We start from the raw sequence: 17231 nt of genomic DNA, 5'->3' as shown, positions 1-17231 counted from the left end.
GTAGTTGCTATCATCTGTTGCCAGTTTGATAATTTAGAGTAATTGTTGAAAACTGTCCTTTTGTTGATTTTTCTAATGTTTCAACTGACTTGATTGAAAATGACAACCCTGCGAAAATGGCTAGAAAGATGATGATCAGGCTAACTGAATACAGCAAGTATGCAAACAAGTTTGAAGAAACAGAAATTAAGGAGAAGTAGTGTTGGTTTTCAGTATAGAGCTTATTAGCCTAAGTATTACAATGTTGCAGTATGAGGAAAAATGTGCTTTTAGGAATTACTTCCCTCCCAGATGATATAGGCTTTAGTAAAGTATACAAGTTGTGTTGATAAAAGCTTTTAGAGTTTGCTCCCCCAGGCGTTGCATATGGAAAACAGATGGACATGGCACAATAACTCAGTCACAGTAACTGAATAACACATCACAGAAAAATAATATGCCACTGGCAGCACAGATATCGCTCTTTAGAGATGCATTTTATGAATACATGTAAAAGCCTGTGTACTGTAAACCCGCCACTCCTCGTCACAGTCACCCCATTTTTGGTTTTCTGCAGTGTGATGAATGGACGAGCATTAATGGTCCTCTGAGTGAAGAAAAAAAGAAGGGAAAAAAAATGCGAGAGAGGTCCAGGCAAGTCTTGCAAAGCCGATTTGCTTTTACAGAGCAACACTTGTCAATTATTTTAGACCTTACTCCTGGCTTAGAAAAGGTCACTGTTGTGAGTGGCTGCATATAATGCAAGCCTATCAGCTGCCTGAGCTGATGCAGCCCCTCACTCTGGCTCCCAGCCAGCACTTAGTGGTATGAAGAGAGGAGAATGAGGAGTTTGACTTGGCTTTTTGCCAGAGATATGCCTCCGTGGTTCTGAATGAATTGCCTCTGTGTTGAGAAACATATGGACTTAATGAAATTAATAAATAGATTGTGGTATTAAGAGGGTGCCCTTCAGCAGCTGAGGAAGAAAAGGCAGTGGGCAGAAAATGGCCCTGAAGCATTAACACTGCATTATGATGAGCAATATGATGTGCAGTGTCTTGGGGACTCTCAAGCAAAGAGTGTGCTGCACCATGGCCCCTATACTTATGAAGTGCTGATTGCTATGATCCACGGCTACTGATACAGGATGATGTGGCTTATCCTAATTGTGGTCAAGTGTCTTTGTACTTCAGAGGCTCCTGTATGGCTGCTCCTGTGTTTCTCCTGGAGCAGAGCCGGGGGCAGGTTTTAAAAGTGTTAAATTGCAGATTATTTGGAATATCTTTAAAACCCCCCAAAAAAGTATCGTGAGCCGCCATTAAAAGAGTGTCAAACGCCTGACACTCAAACCTCATTTACAGAAAATCAGTGAAAAGGCCTGACATACAGTAGTTGGCACGCTTTTTGATTTACAAGTGATTTGCTAGAAGTGCAGCACATTAACACATCAGCGATGAGTGCATAGCACAAAAGATCAGGACAAACACCAAAAATCACTTAAACACTTAAGATTATTAACTCTTTGATTTTCTGTCAGAGTAGCGCACCTCAGCCTTCGAGAAGACCTTAATAGTAATAGATAATGTGCACACCTTAACCCTTAAAAAAATACAACTAGCATTTTTTTTTTTAAATGTTATGTTTCTGTGCAGGAGAAGAGGCCTTAACGCTATTTGTGGACAAGAGGAAACTGAGTAAGAAAGCAGAGGTGAGCGATTACTCGGGTAACTCCTCCACTGTGACTCTGGAAGCTCTGCACCAGCTGGCTGCCTCCTATTTCATAGACAGGGAGAGCACCCTGCGCAAACTGCACCACATCCAGATCGCCTCCACTGCCATCAAGGTAATGCCTTTGTTTCTCTATTGTTGATTTCTTTGGGCACATTCACAGACTAATGCATTGATTATTAAAGAGTCACTCGTCTTTAAACTTCCATCAGCCCAAATGACAGACAGTAGGCTAGCTGACAAGCTAAGGTGGTAAAAAGCTAGAAGGCTGGTAGTCTTTGTGGATTACTGTCTCTCGTCCTTCTTTGGCAACCTTTTGTTGCTTTTGTTCCTACATTATCTTCTCTCATATATGTACAAAACTAACATGTCTGCAAATGTTTTCCTGCGTTTCCATACTCATTTTCAAATGTAGATAATACCAATCCAAACTGAGATCATTTACTTTCTGAAAATCCGAATTAAAACACCTAGACTTTCAATAAGCTAAATTAGGCAACATTTGTATCTAATAAAGCAGAGTACAATTGTTCAAATTACATTGGAGTGACCAATTAAAGAAAATGTTCTACAACTATGGGAGAGGTGGGGGGGGGGGGAGTATTTTCTTCGCCAGCAGAGAGCAAGTGCTTTATTCTAAAAACCTAGGAATCACAGCCTTTGCTCCTGTTTCCCTTTTATCCTTTGTTATTAAGATGCAGACTGGCTTTGATTATAAAGATGAGCATGCACTAAATCTCAGTACATGATTGGTGGGTTGAAGGATTTACGTCTCTCTGCCAACTGGAGCTGCTAACGTGGGAAGCTGCCCAGAGAAGCTTCTTATGATACTCTTCTTTAAAAGGAGAGCAAAGCACAATTACCATAGCTGGAAGTGATACCATATGATATTCTGTCCTAAACTAACCATATCAGAACTACAGTATATCAAAAAGATTCCAATAAATGATGCCTTTGGCATTGTCAAATTAGTAAATAGCTGACTATGGAGAACAACTATGGTACAGTAAGTTAGTGTTTCACTGCAGTCCACCAGGAATTATATGGACATAATGACACAATCGAATAGAAGTTTCAAGATTCAAGAGACCATTTTTGTTTTTGTCTCTGATGACAAAATAGCAATGTAATTCAATAAATAAACAATACATATGTTAAATATAAAAGCTCAAAATATTCTCAAATAACAACAAAGAAGGCTAAGACATGCAAGAAGTGTCAATAAGATAAATAGTATAGGACTACTAAACAAATAAATTGAGTCTTTACTAAGTTTAAAATTATGCAAACTCTGTGTGTACCTATTCATCTCTACGGTGCACACACTGTGAAACAATCACAGATTCCAAGGTCTTTCTCAAAGTTTCAATTTGTCTGCGCCTTCCTTCATTTGCAAAGTAAAAAATATTTCCTTGTTATAATACAATTAAAAAACGGTGATGAAAATACAGTGGACGATGATGTTTTTTATCAGCCTGCTTGTGATGAGATGTGAACTTCAGCCTCCGTGAACACATCCGGTCTGGAGGAAACTCCGTGACACATAGTGAGGGGAAGATAAATGAATCTTGTGAAACACAGTGTCCGGACAGGTTTCTGCCTCCGGTTGTCACCTTCAGGCAGCATGGGGTTAATGAGGCTACATAGCAGATGATGACCCTCCTTTCTGCTTTTTTCATTCCATGGAACACAGCGGCAGTCTGCTTTTAAAGTGTGGCTTTCTCTTCTGTAGCAGAACATGAATCAGACTCCCTGTACTTATATCAAAGCTCTGTCCTCTCACTACATTATGTTCAGCGAGGGTTCTTTTGCAGCCAAGGTGGGCGCATCAGAAGTGCAGAGGCAGATGCTTTTGTCTGTTTCATTCCTTGGGAATTAGTTTTTCTTTTCTGTAGCTACAGAGGGGAAGAGAAAAAGAGAGAGTGTGTGCTTTCATGCTCTAAAGGCTGGCGTAACTGACAGGTGGGAAGTGGAAAGAGGAGAGATTCACCTCCGTCACTGGTAGAAAGTGAGTCAAAGGAGCGACACATTCCTCCACGCTCGTGCATCATTTCCACAGGGCGTTGACCCACGCAGCAGCGGAACAGATAACTAAGCACTCCTCTGCATGAATTTGAACTCGAACAAATTGAAGAATGAATGAGAAATTGCTGGTGAGGCAAAGACACCCCCCCCCTCCCCCCCTTTTGACTCCATGCAAAGGGGAAATTGAAGCACATTTTGGAGGAAAGGCATGTTACTGTTGTGGTGTGCTGGGGATTGGCTTTGGTAATCTGGGCTCTCTTGAAGAAGTCACGGCGGAGTCTGTGATCAGGTTGGCTTGTTTGTACAATGAGTAATAACTACAGTTTGTTCAAGAGCGTCTGGGATCATTTTTGTTACCAATTGAGAATTTCACAGACTGAATCGATGACGATATCCCCACTCAGGCCATATTTGCCTGGTGTGTGCACACCGTGATGAGCAAGGGGACACACTTGAACGAGGACACAGCAGGAATCTCTGGTTTCATATTTTCATTTCGTGGGCAGCCTCTCGATTGTATTGTGTTCGCATTATGGTAGAGAAATAGCCTACAGCGATTGTTGTTTGGACTATCACGGAGTATATAGACGGCTAACTTCCTCATGTACTCTATGATCACATTCAAACCAAACTTTATTTTAACACTATTTTAAACTGCCACAGCAATACATTTCAGACAGAAAAACTAAAACGTAAGCTCCCACATATGACTAATAAACTAATACAATTTAAGACTTAAAACTTCTAGTAATTATCACCATTTCCTGACCAGCACCAAACAGAAGACAGTCAAACTTTGTGGCTAGCTGGTGAATACATTTTAAGATCTACTGTACAGCAAGATAGATTTCTCAGGAGCTGGTGGAGACCAAACTAGAGCTAAAAGGAGCACAAGTTAGTTGTAATTCAAAAACATTTGCTACATGTAGCAATGATTGAAACTTTCTTCTTCCTGTGTCTGTCTTGCTCCCACTCTTCTGTTTGAATGAGTCAGTGCAACATTTTTTGGATGCACTGTAGCACCTGGACTAAAAGTTCACGTCATAATAAAAATATACAAAGGAAAGGTGCAAATCTTTCACAAAGCTCCTGGTTTTACTTCATTCCCAGAACCATGTACCAAGATACAGGTGGCCAATAATGTCCTATTAAGTATTTTTAATATACCAGAATGTATCTACAGTGAATAGCAGCTGCTATGCAAAGCGGAAATTGAATGCTCTGCTCATCATTCAATGTTTTGCCATATGGCATATCATATGGCATATCAAATAATTCCTTATAAGGATTGAATGTGCATGTGGTCTGAAACCCAGGGTTGTATCTCATTTCCTCACATTCATATCAGCATTAAAATCCCTCATGATAATGTGATATGAATATTATTGTTGAGGAATTGCTCTCAAATTATCTTCATTTTCCTTTTCTCATTCACACAGCATATTTATTCTTCCTCTCACAAACCCCTTTCTTCTGGATTATGCTTTTGATTAAAGAGCCATGTAGTGAGTTTTCACTTCCCTGCAGCACTGGCCTCATATGAGTTCCCAAGCCCTTCAGCCCTCCATGATTGTGTTACTGATCGACTGACCCTCATTGTCTCGCCTCATCCATCTGTCACTTTACACCAACTGTCCTCTGACAAGCCTGACCAGGACAAATCGCTGAACAAAATATGGTGTCCTGCAACCACAAAGAGAGAAAAATGAGAATCAGTTAGACGCTCTCCACCGTGTCAGAGCAACAAAAAGGAGAGCGCTAAAATAAGATCTCTTCTTGCAAATGAAGTGAAAAAGGATGCTTTGCCAGAGCTGATTTGTGGCAAAGGTCAATTGGAATGTCTTCAATCAGTCTCTAGATAAAAAAAGAAACGTGTAGCATTCTTGCAGATAAATGAGTGCAGTAAAGCCCTCTTATAGCAATTTAGAGGAATCTAAATGAGCTTACCCCAGTTTTCCATTTCTTTCCCATTCTTAAGTACAATCGATTATGTAGAAACTACTTCCTTTGAAGAGAACAGAGAAGGCAATTTATGGCATGTTTCTTTCATGTTTCTTTAAAATGGAGGCTGTCGAGGATTTATAAATTAGCTTTTTATTTGTTGTTGCCCAGGTGACAGAGACCCGCACAGGTCCTCTTGGATGCAGTAACTATGACAACCTTGACTCTGTTAGCTCCGTGCTGGTTCAGAGCCCTGAAAATAAAGTCCAGCTGCAAGGTTTGTCTGAATTTTACCACTTTATTTTGATTGTCATTATCTGTTTTAGAGATTCAACAATATCCTGAATATGCAGTAACAGTTTGGCATACAAACATTTAGATTTATAGATTGTATTAAGTAAGTTATTAGCTCAGCCAGCAATATATTGCCACTGCACTTTCACTGTCCCTCCCCAAGTTCACAGTTTGATGATGGTACTAAACCTAGCTTGGTTTTATAGGCTTGCAGGTGATCCTTCCAGACTACTTGAGAGAAAGCTTTGTGCAGGCTGCTCTCAGCTACATAGCCTGTAATGGAGAGGGTGATTTTGTCTGCAAGGACAACGAATGTTGGTGCCATTGTGACCCCAAGTTCCCAGAGTGCAACTGTCCCTATATGGACATCCAAGCCATGGAGGAGAGCCTGGAGAGGATCACAGAGACATGGGGGTTTCTGTATAAAGAGTTTGAGGAATCGGGTAAGAAATCCCTCTAGAAAATAATGGATTTTTGATTCCTTTCACGATGCATGCCTCATCCAAAAATGTAGGAAAATCTAACTTTTACAATATAAATCATTCATATGAGAGGGAGTGAGGTCTGAGTGAGGTTCCTATGTGTATGTTCCTCCCTGTTCTATGATGTATAGGTGAGCTATAATAGCTAGGTTGTGAATCCTAGGTCCTGGAACACTATCTTCATAAAGGAAATTAACAGTGCAACAGGGCCGAATGAAAAAGAAAATCAACAGCTTTCGCTCAGGTAGTTTACAATATGTCTAGAGCAGATTAATCAGCTATAAAAGCCATTTATTGCCTGTCCAGCTTTTCATATCACCGGGGAAACAGAGTTTGAGCTAAAGCTTTTAACATAATGTTTGGGTATTTTTGCTGTGCTCGGTCACCCTGCATGGTGATTATTACTCAGGTGAAATCAAAATGGCTGTCTTTTTTCCACTCCTTAGATTTGGCTGAAATATCCCTAAGTGCAATTACTTTCAAAGTTTATGTTTTAATAGCTGGGTGGGAAGTAAGGGCATGAGCGTGCCCAGAATGCAAACGTGCCCAAGTGTCATAAATGTGTCCTTCAGTGAGAGATATCACAGCTTTCTAGCTGGCTGCTTTATCTACAGACGAAGATGCCAGGAAGTGGTCTAACCACTGAAAAACACGGCGATCAAGAAGAGACTCCTCCTGAGTACCAATGCTTTTGTTAACCTTGAACCAAATGGTGACAAAACATAACAGACATAACAGAATCAGAAATCCAAAACAGTTACTTATTGTTTTATGCAGGACTTTCAGTACTGTAGCTCATTCTTACAATGTGTGGCTGTTGCATTCAAACTTTACACATAGTTCATATTAATTTAGCACATGATAAAGAAATGATGAATGGGACAAAATGGGACAAAAGTCATCATATTTTTGACTCAATTAAAATATCGAAAAAAAACTGGTGCAATTTAAAAGAAGCAACGTGCATGAAGGAGCTTCACCTTTAAGGAAATAAATATGATGGTCATTCTAACGATACAGATTGCAGTAATAATACTGCATCAGAGATTCTATATTTTGCATTTTTAAACAATAAATATAGCTAAAATAATTATGACCCCTAGGCAAAGCTTACCCTCTATAAAACATGACCATCTTGCTTTCTGCTTCAAGTGGACCCTCTCATGTCTTTTATCATCTTTACTATCTTTATCTTTATTCTGGATGCTTTTGGTTTCCTTTTTGCTTTACTGAACATAATGAAACATGTTTGAGCTGGCTTTTCAAAGCACCACCTGCCAGATGCTGTGTCTCAATTCAAGGTACTCCAAAATGTACTGTACATTTCTAGCCTGAATAGAATATAGGCTGCCAAGGTCTGTCAAATGTTAAAGGCTCCTGCAAATGCAACTAATACAGCCATTTTTCGCCTAAAACTGGAGGACACAACTGGTGCATCATCTGCGTTTGATAGCATCCCACAATCCAATGTGCACTGGTCAATTGTTTAATGGAGCGTTGAGGTGGTACCTGTCGAGTCGTAAAGTCAGAAAATATCACATTGGCACAATGTATTTACGAGGTATTTCAGGTGGTCATCATTGACTGGTAAATATATTATATGAAAGCAGGACGTTTATAATGGAGGCCAAGCATGAAATTACAATGTGTTTTTGTTAGCAGCCAAGACATGTTGTAAACACAGAACAGAAAAAAATCCAATTAAGGCCACCTAGATATATTTACTGTTGACATGGTACACTATTTGCCAGTTGTCCATTATGTTGCATTAAAATGTTACAACTCATACTGTATAATATGATATCAATGGACCAACATTTGTCATGGTAATATTTAATGTTGCATGCATTAAAGAGGATAGCGTATTCTAACAATCCTCTTGGAAATAACCATGGCAGTGTGCTGTATTGCTGTATCGATGATGAAATGTGAAATGATAAGATGTCCCCATGTATGTGTCTTTTCCGTGGTTACAGATGAATTCAAGGTATTCTTTGCGAGGCTGCCCCAGAACTTTTTCCTGAACGTGTCAAGCATCCAACACTTGTGGTCGATGGACAACTTGTTCCAGTTGCGATATGAGCAGCTGGAGAACAGCATGCGGGTCCTCTCCAAACGAGCCCAGAGAGTGATCTTCAAGCTCTTCAGTCTCAGTAAAAGATGTCACCGACAGCCCCAAGTCCGCCTACCAAGAGAACGGTGAGCCCAAGTGCTGAAACACACATCTCATGTGTATGTTAACTATGTATGTTTGATCATTTTTGGACATTCAATTCAATTGGACAAAGCTTTTATCCGTTTTAACTTTGATCCTGAGTTAACCTGCAGCCAACATTTTTATATTAAATCTGTCCTTTCTTTTATTGTAGTTCTCTTTTTGTATATTCTCTCCTTTCTGTTTGATGTATACCCCCATGAAGTTGCTGGCATTTTTTGCCCAAATCTGCAGTACATCGAGATACAGCCTGCGATTCTCCCTATAGACTAATCATGTCGGCATGTCGGTGGAAGTAAACAAGCTGCCATTGCTGTGGTGGCATTGCACATGGCTTTTGCCAAGACATTGGGTACATCCTGCTAAATGTTGGAATGCAGTGAAATACCATTAAACAAGCCAGAAATCTACTGAAAAAAAACAAGTTTTCAACCAAATGCCGTTCATTTTTTATAGACACGTCTATTCATCTTGCAGATCACTAAATGACCTTACCTGGCTCCCTTTGCTTTTATCAGCTGCTCCAAACTTCAACTTCAGAAATCCACAAGCCTTCGCTCCATTAAATCTTTATTGGGCTTCATGAAATCTTCATGAAATCTTCATCTCATTTCATTGGATTTTATCATCATGAAATCCCTTTAAAACCACATTCTCTGCATTGGTTTCATGGCCGCAAAGAAGAAAATTCCACTTTTACAAATGTATATCCTTCACAGCATCAGAGATTTTTCTTGTGTGGTCAGGGGTCAGTTTAGGGAACTAAAAATATTTGGTTAATTAGGTTAATACTGCCCTCAAGGAAACCGTAAACTGAAAGAAAATCAGTTTTCCAAAAAAAAAAGTTGGACATTTTATACAACCTACGTTCCATTTGGATCTCCTCCGTGACTTTTTCAATGTTATTACAACATCATGTGACTTCAGCCTTTGCTGCTCAGAGAGGACAGTCATTTTTATTATGCCAGCAAGATGTCACTTGTCGGTAAAACAAATACACATAGGCCATTTTAAGTGTATGACCAATGCTGGCGAGGACAGATTTTGAATTTAAGACTGATGTTTTAAGTCTGGATAAAATTCACATTCACTCAGGCTACCTTCCTCCGTCGGAGGGGCTGATTGCCGAAGTGATGAATCCAACCATTACTGTCAGTCACAGTGCTCGGATCGACTGAGCTTCCAAAGTAATGGTGGCGATGCTAGAGAGCACAACACATAAATCAACCGGCAGATTAATCTATACAGTACTCTCAGTTCAATGTCCAGTCTCTCTCTCGATTTCTTTTCCTATTCCTTCTTTACTCTGTCTCATTCCTAATCTGTGTCGTCCTCTCCACCACATTGCCCAAACACACATTAATCACTGATCTGTGCAGCTGATATTCCCACCCACTTGCCAGGAAAAGGAGTGGCAGCGTCATCGGCCTCATCCAGTCAGTGTTTATCTATGTTATTACCGCCGCGTCTACTATGAAGCTTTCCCTTTCTTTCTTCTCGTCACAGAAGTCTCCATACTCAGTGGAAAGAGATTGAGAATGCGATGTTTGTCAGTTTTGCCTGCGAGAGAAACGAAAGCTCTTGAAAAAACCCTCACCCTCTCTTTAACATCCTGTTTGAGGCACTTGAGATAGATGAGAGATATGTGATTGATTTTGCTTCCTGGGGGCTACTTTTTCTCTGTGCTGACAATTATGAGCGAATAAGCCAGCCGAAGCAGCAGTCAGCTTGGCTTTTATTAGCCGGATAATGATAAGACTGCACAGCATACTTTGTGCTAAGACTTTAGCCATTAGGCATAATGATGCACATTGTCATTCAAGAATGTTTTCTGTACTTCTGCTTTAATCAGCTTAGTAAATGCCTTTCTTGTGCGTAGGCTTCTCCCAAAAAGGGTGCTGGATTTTTTTTTCCATGTATGCAAAGTTCTTGAATGCTTCACTGGAGGAGTAATTTCATCTTTGTTTGACTACTAATTTAGTGCAATTAAGATTTGACTCTAAAAATGTTGAAAAGCTATTTAATTAACTTGTCAAGGGATTCAGTAGACCAATTTCATCTTTGCGACCTCATGCTGTTTCAATAATATGGATTTGTGTAGAGGAAAAATGGCAAGAAGGCCTGATTATTGCATATCGTGACACTGGCCTTTTCTTCCTTTACCTTCTTCATATGTATTGCTTTTGCTTTCTTTCTTGCTTTAGTTTTGATTGAATTATTGACTGGTTTGCCTCTGTTGTTGTAAAGTACCTTTCTGCCTTCTAGTCAGTCTTATTGTGGCATTGCCATCACTGCTGAAAAGAAAATGTTTAAATCAAAAATCAAATCCAAACGTGAAAACCCTTGTTTATACCCCATATGGCCAGAACTATATGGACACCTCTTTTTCACATACATAATTTTTTTGGTTTGTGGCTGCTTGTTTTGGTATTTTAGACCACATTGTTCAATTCAATTTAAAATCAATTTTATTTATAGTATCAAATCATAACAGAGTTATCTCAAGACACTTTACAGATAAAGTAGGTCTAGACCACACTCTATAATTTACAAAGCCCCAACAATTACAGTAATTCCATCAAGAGCAAGCATTAGCAGTGGCTATTGCGACAGTGGCAAGGAAAAACTCCCTTTTAGGAAGAAACCTCGGCAGACCCAGACTCTTGGTAGGCGGTGTCTGACGGGCCGGTTGGGGGTGTGATGGCGATAATAGTCGCATTAAAGATAGTGGACCAGTGACTTTGAAGGTAGTCGTTGTAGTTCATGTCACAGCAGGACGTTGTGGGATGTAACGTGGCGCTGCAGAGCATGGGTGGATGCGGGCGGACGGCAGGACGGCCGGGTCGGTTGAGGGAATCGCGAGCATAGCTCTGCGAAGAAGAAACATAACCGAGTAACTTCCCCAAAGATTAGTAACAAACATTTCTGAGGAAGGAGCATACAAAAAAAATGAAAACATTGATGAGAGGCTGTACTGGCCTGCCTCCCTCTAATCTCACTATATTATTGATTATATGATCAATAAATCTGATGACTACGAAGAGAAGCAGGTGGGCCGGGTTAGGCGGACGCTGCAACTCCTCACTTCTTAACTATAAGCTTTATCAAAGAGGAGAGTTTTCAGTTTATTCTTAAATGAGGTGATGGTGTCTGCCCCCCAAACCCAGACTGGGAGCTGGTTCCACAGGAAAGGAGCCTGATAGCTGAAGGCTCTTGCTCCCATTCTACTTTTGGAGACTCTAGGAACCACAAGTAACTCAGCATTCTGGGAGCGCAGTGCTCTAGTGGGACAATAAGGTACTAAGAGCTCTTCTAGATATGATGGTGCTTGACCATTTAGGGCTTTGTAGGTCAGGAGAAGGACTTTAAAGTCAATCCTGTATTTTACAGGAAGCCAATGCAGAGAAGCTAAAACAGGAGAAATATGATCTCTTTTCTTAGTTCTCGTCAGAACACGTGCTACAGCATTGTGTTTCCAACATTGTGGCTACTCTTTGGGGGACAGACTCAGCAGACAATGCCCAAAGCCAGGTCCAGACAATGACAATGACAATGCACAAAGTCAGGAATGTTTTTTTTTTTCACCATTTGGAGTTGAATAACTTGAAAGAGCCCTGACCTCAACCCCATCCAATACCGTTAGGACTGGAACGCCGAATATGAGCCAGGCCTTATCGCCCTACATCAGAATTGGACCACACTGATGCTGTTGTGGCTAAATGAGAGCAAATCCTTGCAGCCTGGTCCCAAAATCTTATAGAAAGCCTGAAACCAGAAAAGTGGAGGCTGTTCTAGCAGCAGATTAATGCCAATGGATTGAGAAGGACATCAAATATCACATTTGGGTGTAATCCAAAAAATGTCCGCATCATTTTGGCCAAGTTTTGTACATTACTTCAAGCAAAGCTCTATAGTTTAAAGTACATATTGGTCTTGTGTCATGGAATCCAATATGTTTTAATTATAAAGTCCACCAATCTCCAGAAGTCCCTTAATCCTTTCTACATCCTTGAGATTTGCCTTTATTAAAAAATATTATCGGTAGAAACAGAGGACTCAAGGACTCTAATGAAGATGTAACCTTACATCGAAACGTTAGTCACTGTTATGCACCTTCAAAAATAAAAAAAGACATAAAGTAAGAAGACATCTGCTTTGCACCGGCAATTCTTTTTTACTCTCCAGAGCTTCAGTGTCCTTTGAATCAATGACTGAGAGTAGTTTTTATTGGGTTTAAAAAAAAAACTGTATATTTGTCTGATTTCATTTTCAGTTTTGGAAGCTTCTTATAAAAGCGGCACAGAAGTTTGAAGACACTGTGATCTACAGCGGTGGTTTGGACTGAGAGTTGCAGGGAGCAGAAAGGCTGTACATAATCACACCAGGGAACTAACAGTACAGCTGCAGTCTTGTCTTGATGACTGCTTTGCTCTGCTAAAGCTGTTGGAGGTGAAATGCCTTGCCCACAGGTAGCGCGTGATGAAAAGGAAGAGCCCTTTCGGATCATTTCCCATGACCGCTTTTGCCATTAGGGGGTTTTAATATGCAAATCAGTGATTTTAACGCACACTTGCTTCCGACTGCCAAGCGCACAATACGATTGGGATACAGAGGAAGGATGCCCCAAATGTAATCCAGCAAACATTTTCAGATTAGCATAAAGTTTACCGCAATACACCCTCATCAAAGAAAAAGGTTTTATTTTTTGTTTTCTGAAAGGAAAGCCAGCGGTATGTACTATGCATTCATTCTCTTCAGCGAGCAAAGAGGATGAGAGGCATAAAAGGATCACAGTCAAGAAAGTGCTACAGACGGGAATCAAACTCCGGCCCACATTGGGAAATTAGAGTCAGTCACCCTACGGCTACAGCGCACTTCTAATATTTATGTCACAAACTGATCAAAGACAACTTTCTCCCTCTCTACTGTATCTCACTTTAAAGTATCTTCCTTTTCAAACAACGATGTTTATACTCAATATTCTTCATCGGGACCTTTATGATGCATGTCTGACACTGCCTGACTTAATAACAAGGAGGTATTTCTTCCATACAATATTGAGATCATTACCCTGCTGGGAATATCCAACAAAAAAAGGTGGACTGTGGATTCACTTTGCTAAGTTTGAAATTTGTAGCTCTGACATTAGAATACAACTCTAAACCTTTTGATGCTGATAAATGCTAGAAGGAATGGAGGAGGGACCTACGTAATTTGGCTGAAAAGTGATTTGGATGTCTATGTTATTAGCAGTATTGGGTAGACCTTTTTCACGGCAGACATGTTGACATGTCATAGTAGGAAAAGCACAGGTGTATTCAAAACCATTAATGATGGGTGCATTCCACTTAGGAGAGACCCTGGTATTGTGCATGCTGACTCACTGAAATAGCTTACTGGGACACGTGATGGAATGGAGCCATCGTTAAGGTTATCAATTTCAGCTGTGCTTTTCCTACTATGACAAGTCAAAATGTCTGCCATGAAAAAGGTCTATTGTGTAGTCCAAAGTATGCATTGCTATATAATGATTGAAAAGCTGTTGAAATAATAATTTAACTCAAAAAAACTCTTTCACTGAGGTATTTTGACCTCGACTAAACCATGCTTACTTGAATCCCCTCAGGCCCGTCTACACGCCTTACATTATGCTGATTATGCTTTCAATTTTTTAATGAGCAAGCTGTCTCTACACCCTGACAGGTGTCCTGGACCTAATAAAGCAGCTACCTTTTAAACCAGCTCATCCTATGAACCCTTTAAAATAACCACTCCCTCTCCCTCTCCCTCTCCCTCTCTCTCTCTCTCTCTCTTCTCTCTCTCCTCCTTCTGTTTTACTGCATTCCCTGGTGCAGGCCTCAGTCCTACTGGCTGAGTCATTTGCAGTCCCTCCTGTATTGCTCAGAGAATAACCAGCTTGGTGCATTCTCTGAGGAGCTCCAAAGCTGCAGCTGCCGATACGAACACAGCCCCTGTCAGCTGCCTCCGCCCTGCTCTGTTGGGGAAGGCTCGGCCTGCGCAGCATGTGCACCAGACAACCGCACCCGCTGTGGGAGCTGCAACCAGGGCTTCGTGCTGACGCAGGGGGCCTGCAGGTCCATGGTGGCGGACTCTACGGAGAACTACCTGGGATTCGAGACGGACCTCCAGGATTTGGAGCTGGGCTACCTACTGCAGAGAGCTGACCGCAGGCTAGAGGTATTTTTTTCTTTTAACCTTTTTTTCAATCAGGTCAACCTGACCGAGAGCTGAGCTGTCTTTCACAGCATTATCCTGGGGTGGATAAACTCACCTATGGGATCCACTCAGCATTACAATGTCTTGGCCTTCTGGCTACTGAGGAACTTCATAGTTTCCTCATGTTTTTTCTTGTATTTGTTGAAACACATTTTAGATGTCCTGTACATCGGAGGATGCTTGTGGTTAATTGATGTTTTAATTAAAATAGAGAATAATATTATACACAACCAATTCAGATTTTTTAGGGATTTGATCTGTAGACAATGATATATGGTGAGTCAGTCATGGTCGAAATTAGACTTACCTTTTTTCTTTACATTCCTTAATATTACATGCATGCATTGTTTGAGAAAACATTGTTTGACAAAAACAGTGTTACATACAATAAAACCAGTGTCAGATGCCTCAACTTAATACTACTTTATATAAATAAAAATAGGTGAGCTCATTATTGACTTTAAGTTTGACCGTGGGTTACCATGTTACAATAGATAAAATGGAGTGAGGGCTAAAATGCTAAAAAGAATAAACCACCTTATGCCTATTTTGTGGTAAGTCTTTAAATTTTTTGTATAATGTCTGTGTTTCTGATAGGTCCACGCGATCTTCATCAGCAATGACATGCGACTCAACAGTTGGTTTGACCCATCGTGGAGAAAGAGGATGCTGCTGACGCTGAAGAGCAACAAATACAAGTCCAACATGGTCCACATGCTGCTGGGAGTATCCCTCCAGATCTGCCTTACAAAGAACAGCACCCTGGAGCCTGTCCTTACTCTATACATCAACCCCTTTGGAGGAAGCCACTCAGAGAGCTGGTACATCCCTGTCAATGAGAACAATTTTCCAGACTGGCAGGCCACTAAACTGGACCTGCCTTTCGAGTGCTATAATTGGACTCTGACACTGGGTAACAAGTGGAAGACGTTCTTTGAAACCATTCATATCTACCTTCGGAGCAGGATAAAGACTCAAAGTGGAGTGAATGACAGTATATATTATGAGCCTTTAGAAATTACAGATCCTGCTCGGAACCTGGGCTACATGAAGATCAACAGCATCCAGGTCTTTGGCTACAGCATGCACTTTGACCCAGAGGCGATCCGTGACTTGATTCTGCAGCTGGACTACCCATACACACAAGGGTCCCAGGACACTGCCATGCTTCAGCTCTTGGAAATACGAGACCGGGTGAACCGGCTGTCCCCTCCGGGTCAACAGAGGCTGGATCTGTTTGCCTGTCTTCTCCGGCACCGGCTCAAACTGACTGCCAGTGAGGTGGTTCGCATTCATGCCTCCTTACAGGCCTTCAGCTCACATCTGCCGAAGTCAATGGATTACGAGACCACCAAGTTGTGCAGTTAACAGCTGCTTGAAGGGATATCTGGACTGTACATGGCCTCTAGGAGAACTCCTGGACATAAGAATGGTGCTCATTGTGGTGCAGATGCTTACAGTTGTGTCTTTGTGGATTACCAAGCTATATGGTAAATCAGGAGAGAACCAGTCGTGGACAGCTGAAGAATGTACTCATCTGGTTGTTTTGGTTTCTGTTTTGTGGCAACTACCTTCAGTTCTATATCATAAAGAATGAGGTGGATCAGCAAGAAAACGCACAACTGTTTCACAAGAACAAACTCTTTAACAAAAGAAATCTACAGTAAATTCAAATACGCTCCATAAAAGTTGAACCATCCTGTTTCAATATGACTCTGCTCATTTATACTGTAAGTACCAATGCCAAATGAATGGACATTTTATGGTAAAAATGGTACACTGTTTGTTTGTAACTTTTATATGTTCCTTTGCTTCAGTGACAGTGAACTTCCCATGAAGACCAGAATACAGTGGTGTCAGTCAATATTTTGTAGATAAATTGATATTAAAACATCATGTTATAACAGATTCCAGCTTTTGAAATGTTTTCCTTATACTTTTAACAAGCTTTCCTTTTATTCTAAAATACACTTTTGACAAATTAGAGCTGGCAATTAATTTGATGAAGTGATTGTAATGTCCACGCAGTCATGTTCAGATTATTTTCATTTTAGTTCCATGTGTGTGAAAATGTTTTTCTCACTTCACTGAACAGAAATTCACCAAGGAAAATCTGTTCTAGGTATAAACATCCCAACATGTAAAAAGAGGTGAGGAATCGATAGTCTAGCGCAACGGATGTACATTGCTTGGACAAAGCCTGGCATCACGCACCGGATGGCCCTCCCTTCTCGGTAACTAGGGTTAGTGTTTTAGGGTTAGGGGATGTGTTAGGGTTAGGGCGTTAGGGTTAGGTTGGGGTTAAAATGCAGCGCCCAGTGTAGGCGCTA

At 40.8% G+C, this 17231-nt stretch overlaps 1 protein-coding gene across 3 annotated transcripts in view; it reads left to right on the top strand.

Moving 5' to 3' along the window:
- Nucleotides 1–16809, top strand: part of brinp3a.2 (bone morphogenetic protein/retinoic acid inducible neural-specific 3a, tandem duplicate 2) — a 53749-nt gene extending 36940 nt beyond the window's left edge. For 2 of the 3 annotated variants that reach the window (XM_039811860.1, XM_039811861.1), the window contains 6 exons: nucleotides 1632–1822; nucleotides 5845–5950; nucleotides 6174–6410; nucleotides 8426–8648; nucleotides 14520–14862; nucleotides 15499–16809. In XM_039811860.1, the coding sequence (XP_039667794.1) occupies nucleotides 1632–1822; nucleotides 5845–5950; nucleotides 6174–6410; nucleotides 8426–8648; nucleotides 14520–14862; nucleotides 15499–16269 (1871 nt within the window). In that variant the 3' untranslated portion in view covers nucleotides 16270–16809. The remainder of the gene's footprint in view (nucleotides 1–1631; nucleotides 1823–5844; nucleotides 5951–6173; nucleotides 6411–8425; nucleotides 8649–14519; nucleotides 14863–15498) is intronic. The other variant, XR_005640292.1, reaches the window with a different exon arrangement.
- The last annotated feature ends 422 nt before the right edge of the window (nucleotides 16810–17231 follow it).

The sequence above is a fragment of the Perca fluviatilis genome, chromosome 9 (assembly GCF_010015445.1).
Source record: "Perca fluviatilis chromosome 9, GENO_Pfluv_1.0, whole genome shotgun sequence".
NCBI lineage: Eukaryota > Metazoa > Chordata > Actinopteri > Perciformes > Percidae > Perca > Perca fluviatilis.
This window is presented reverse-complemented; position numbering and strand designations above follow the sequence as displayed.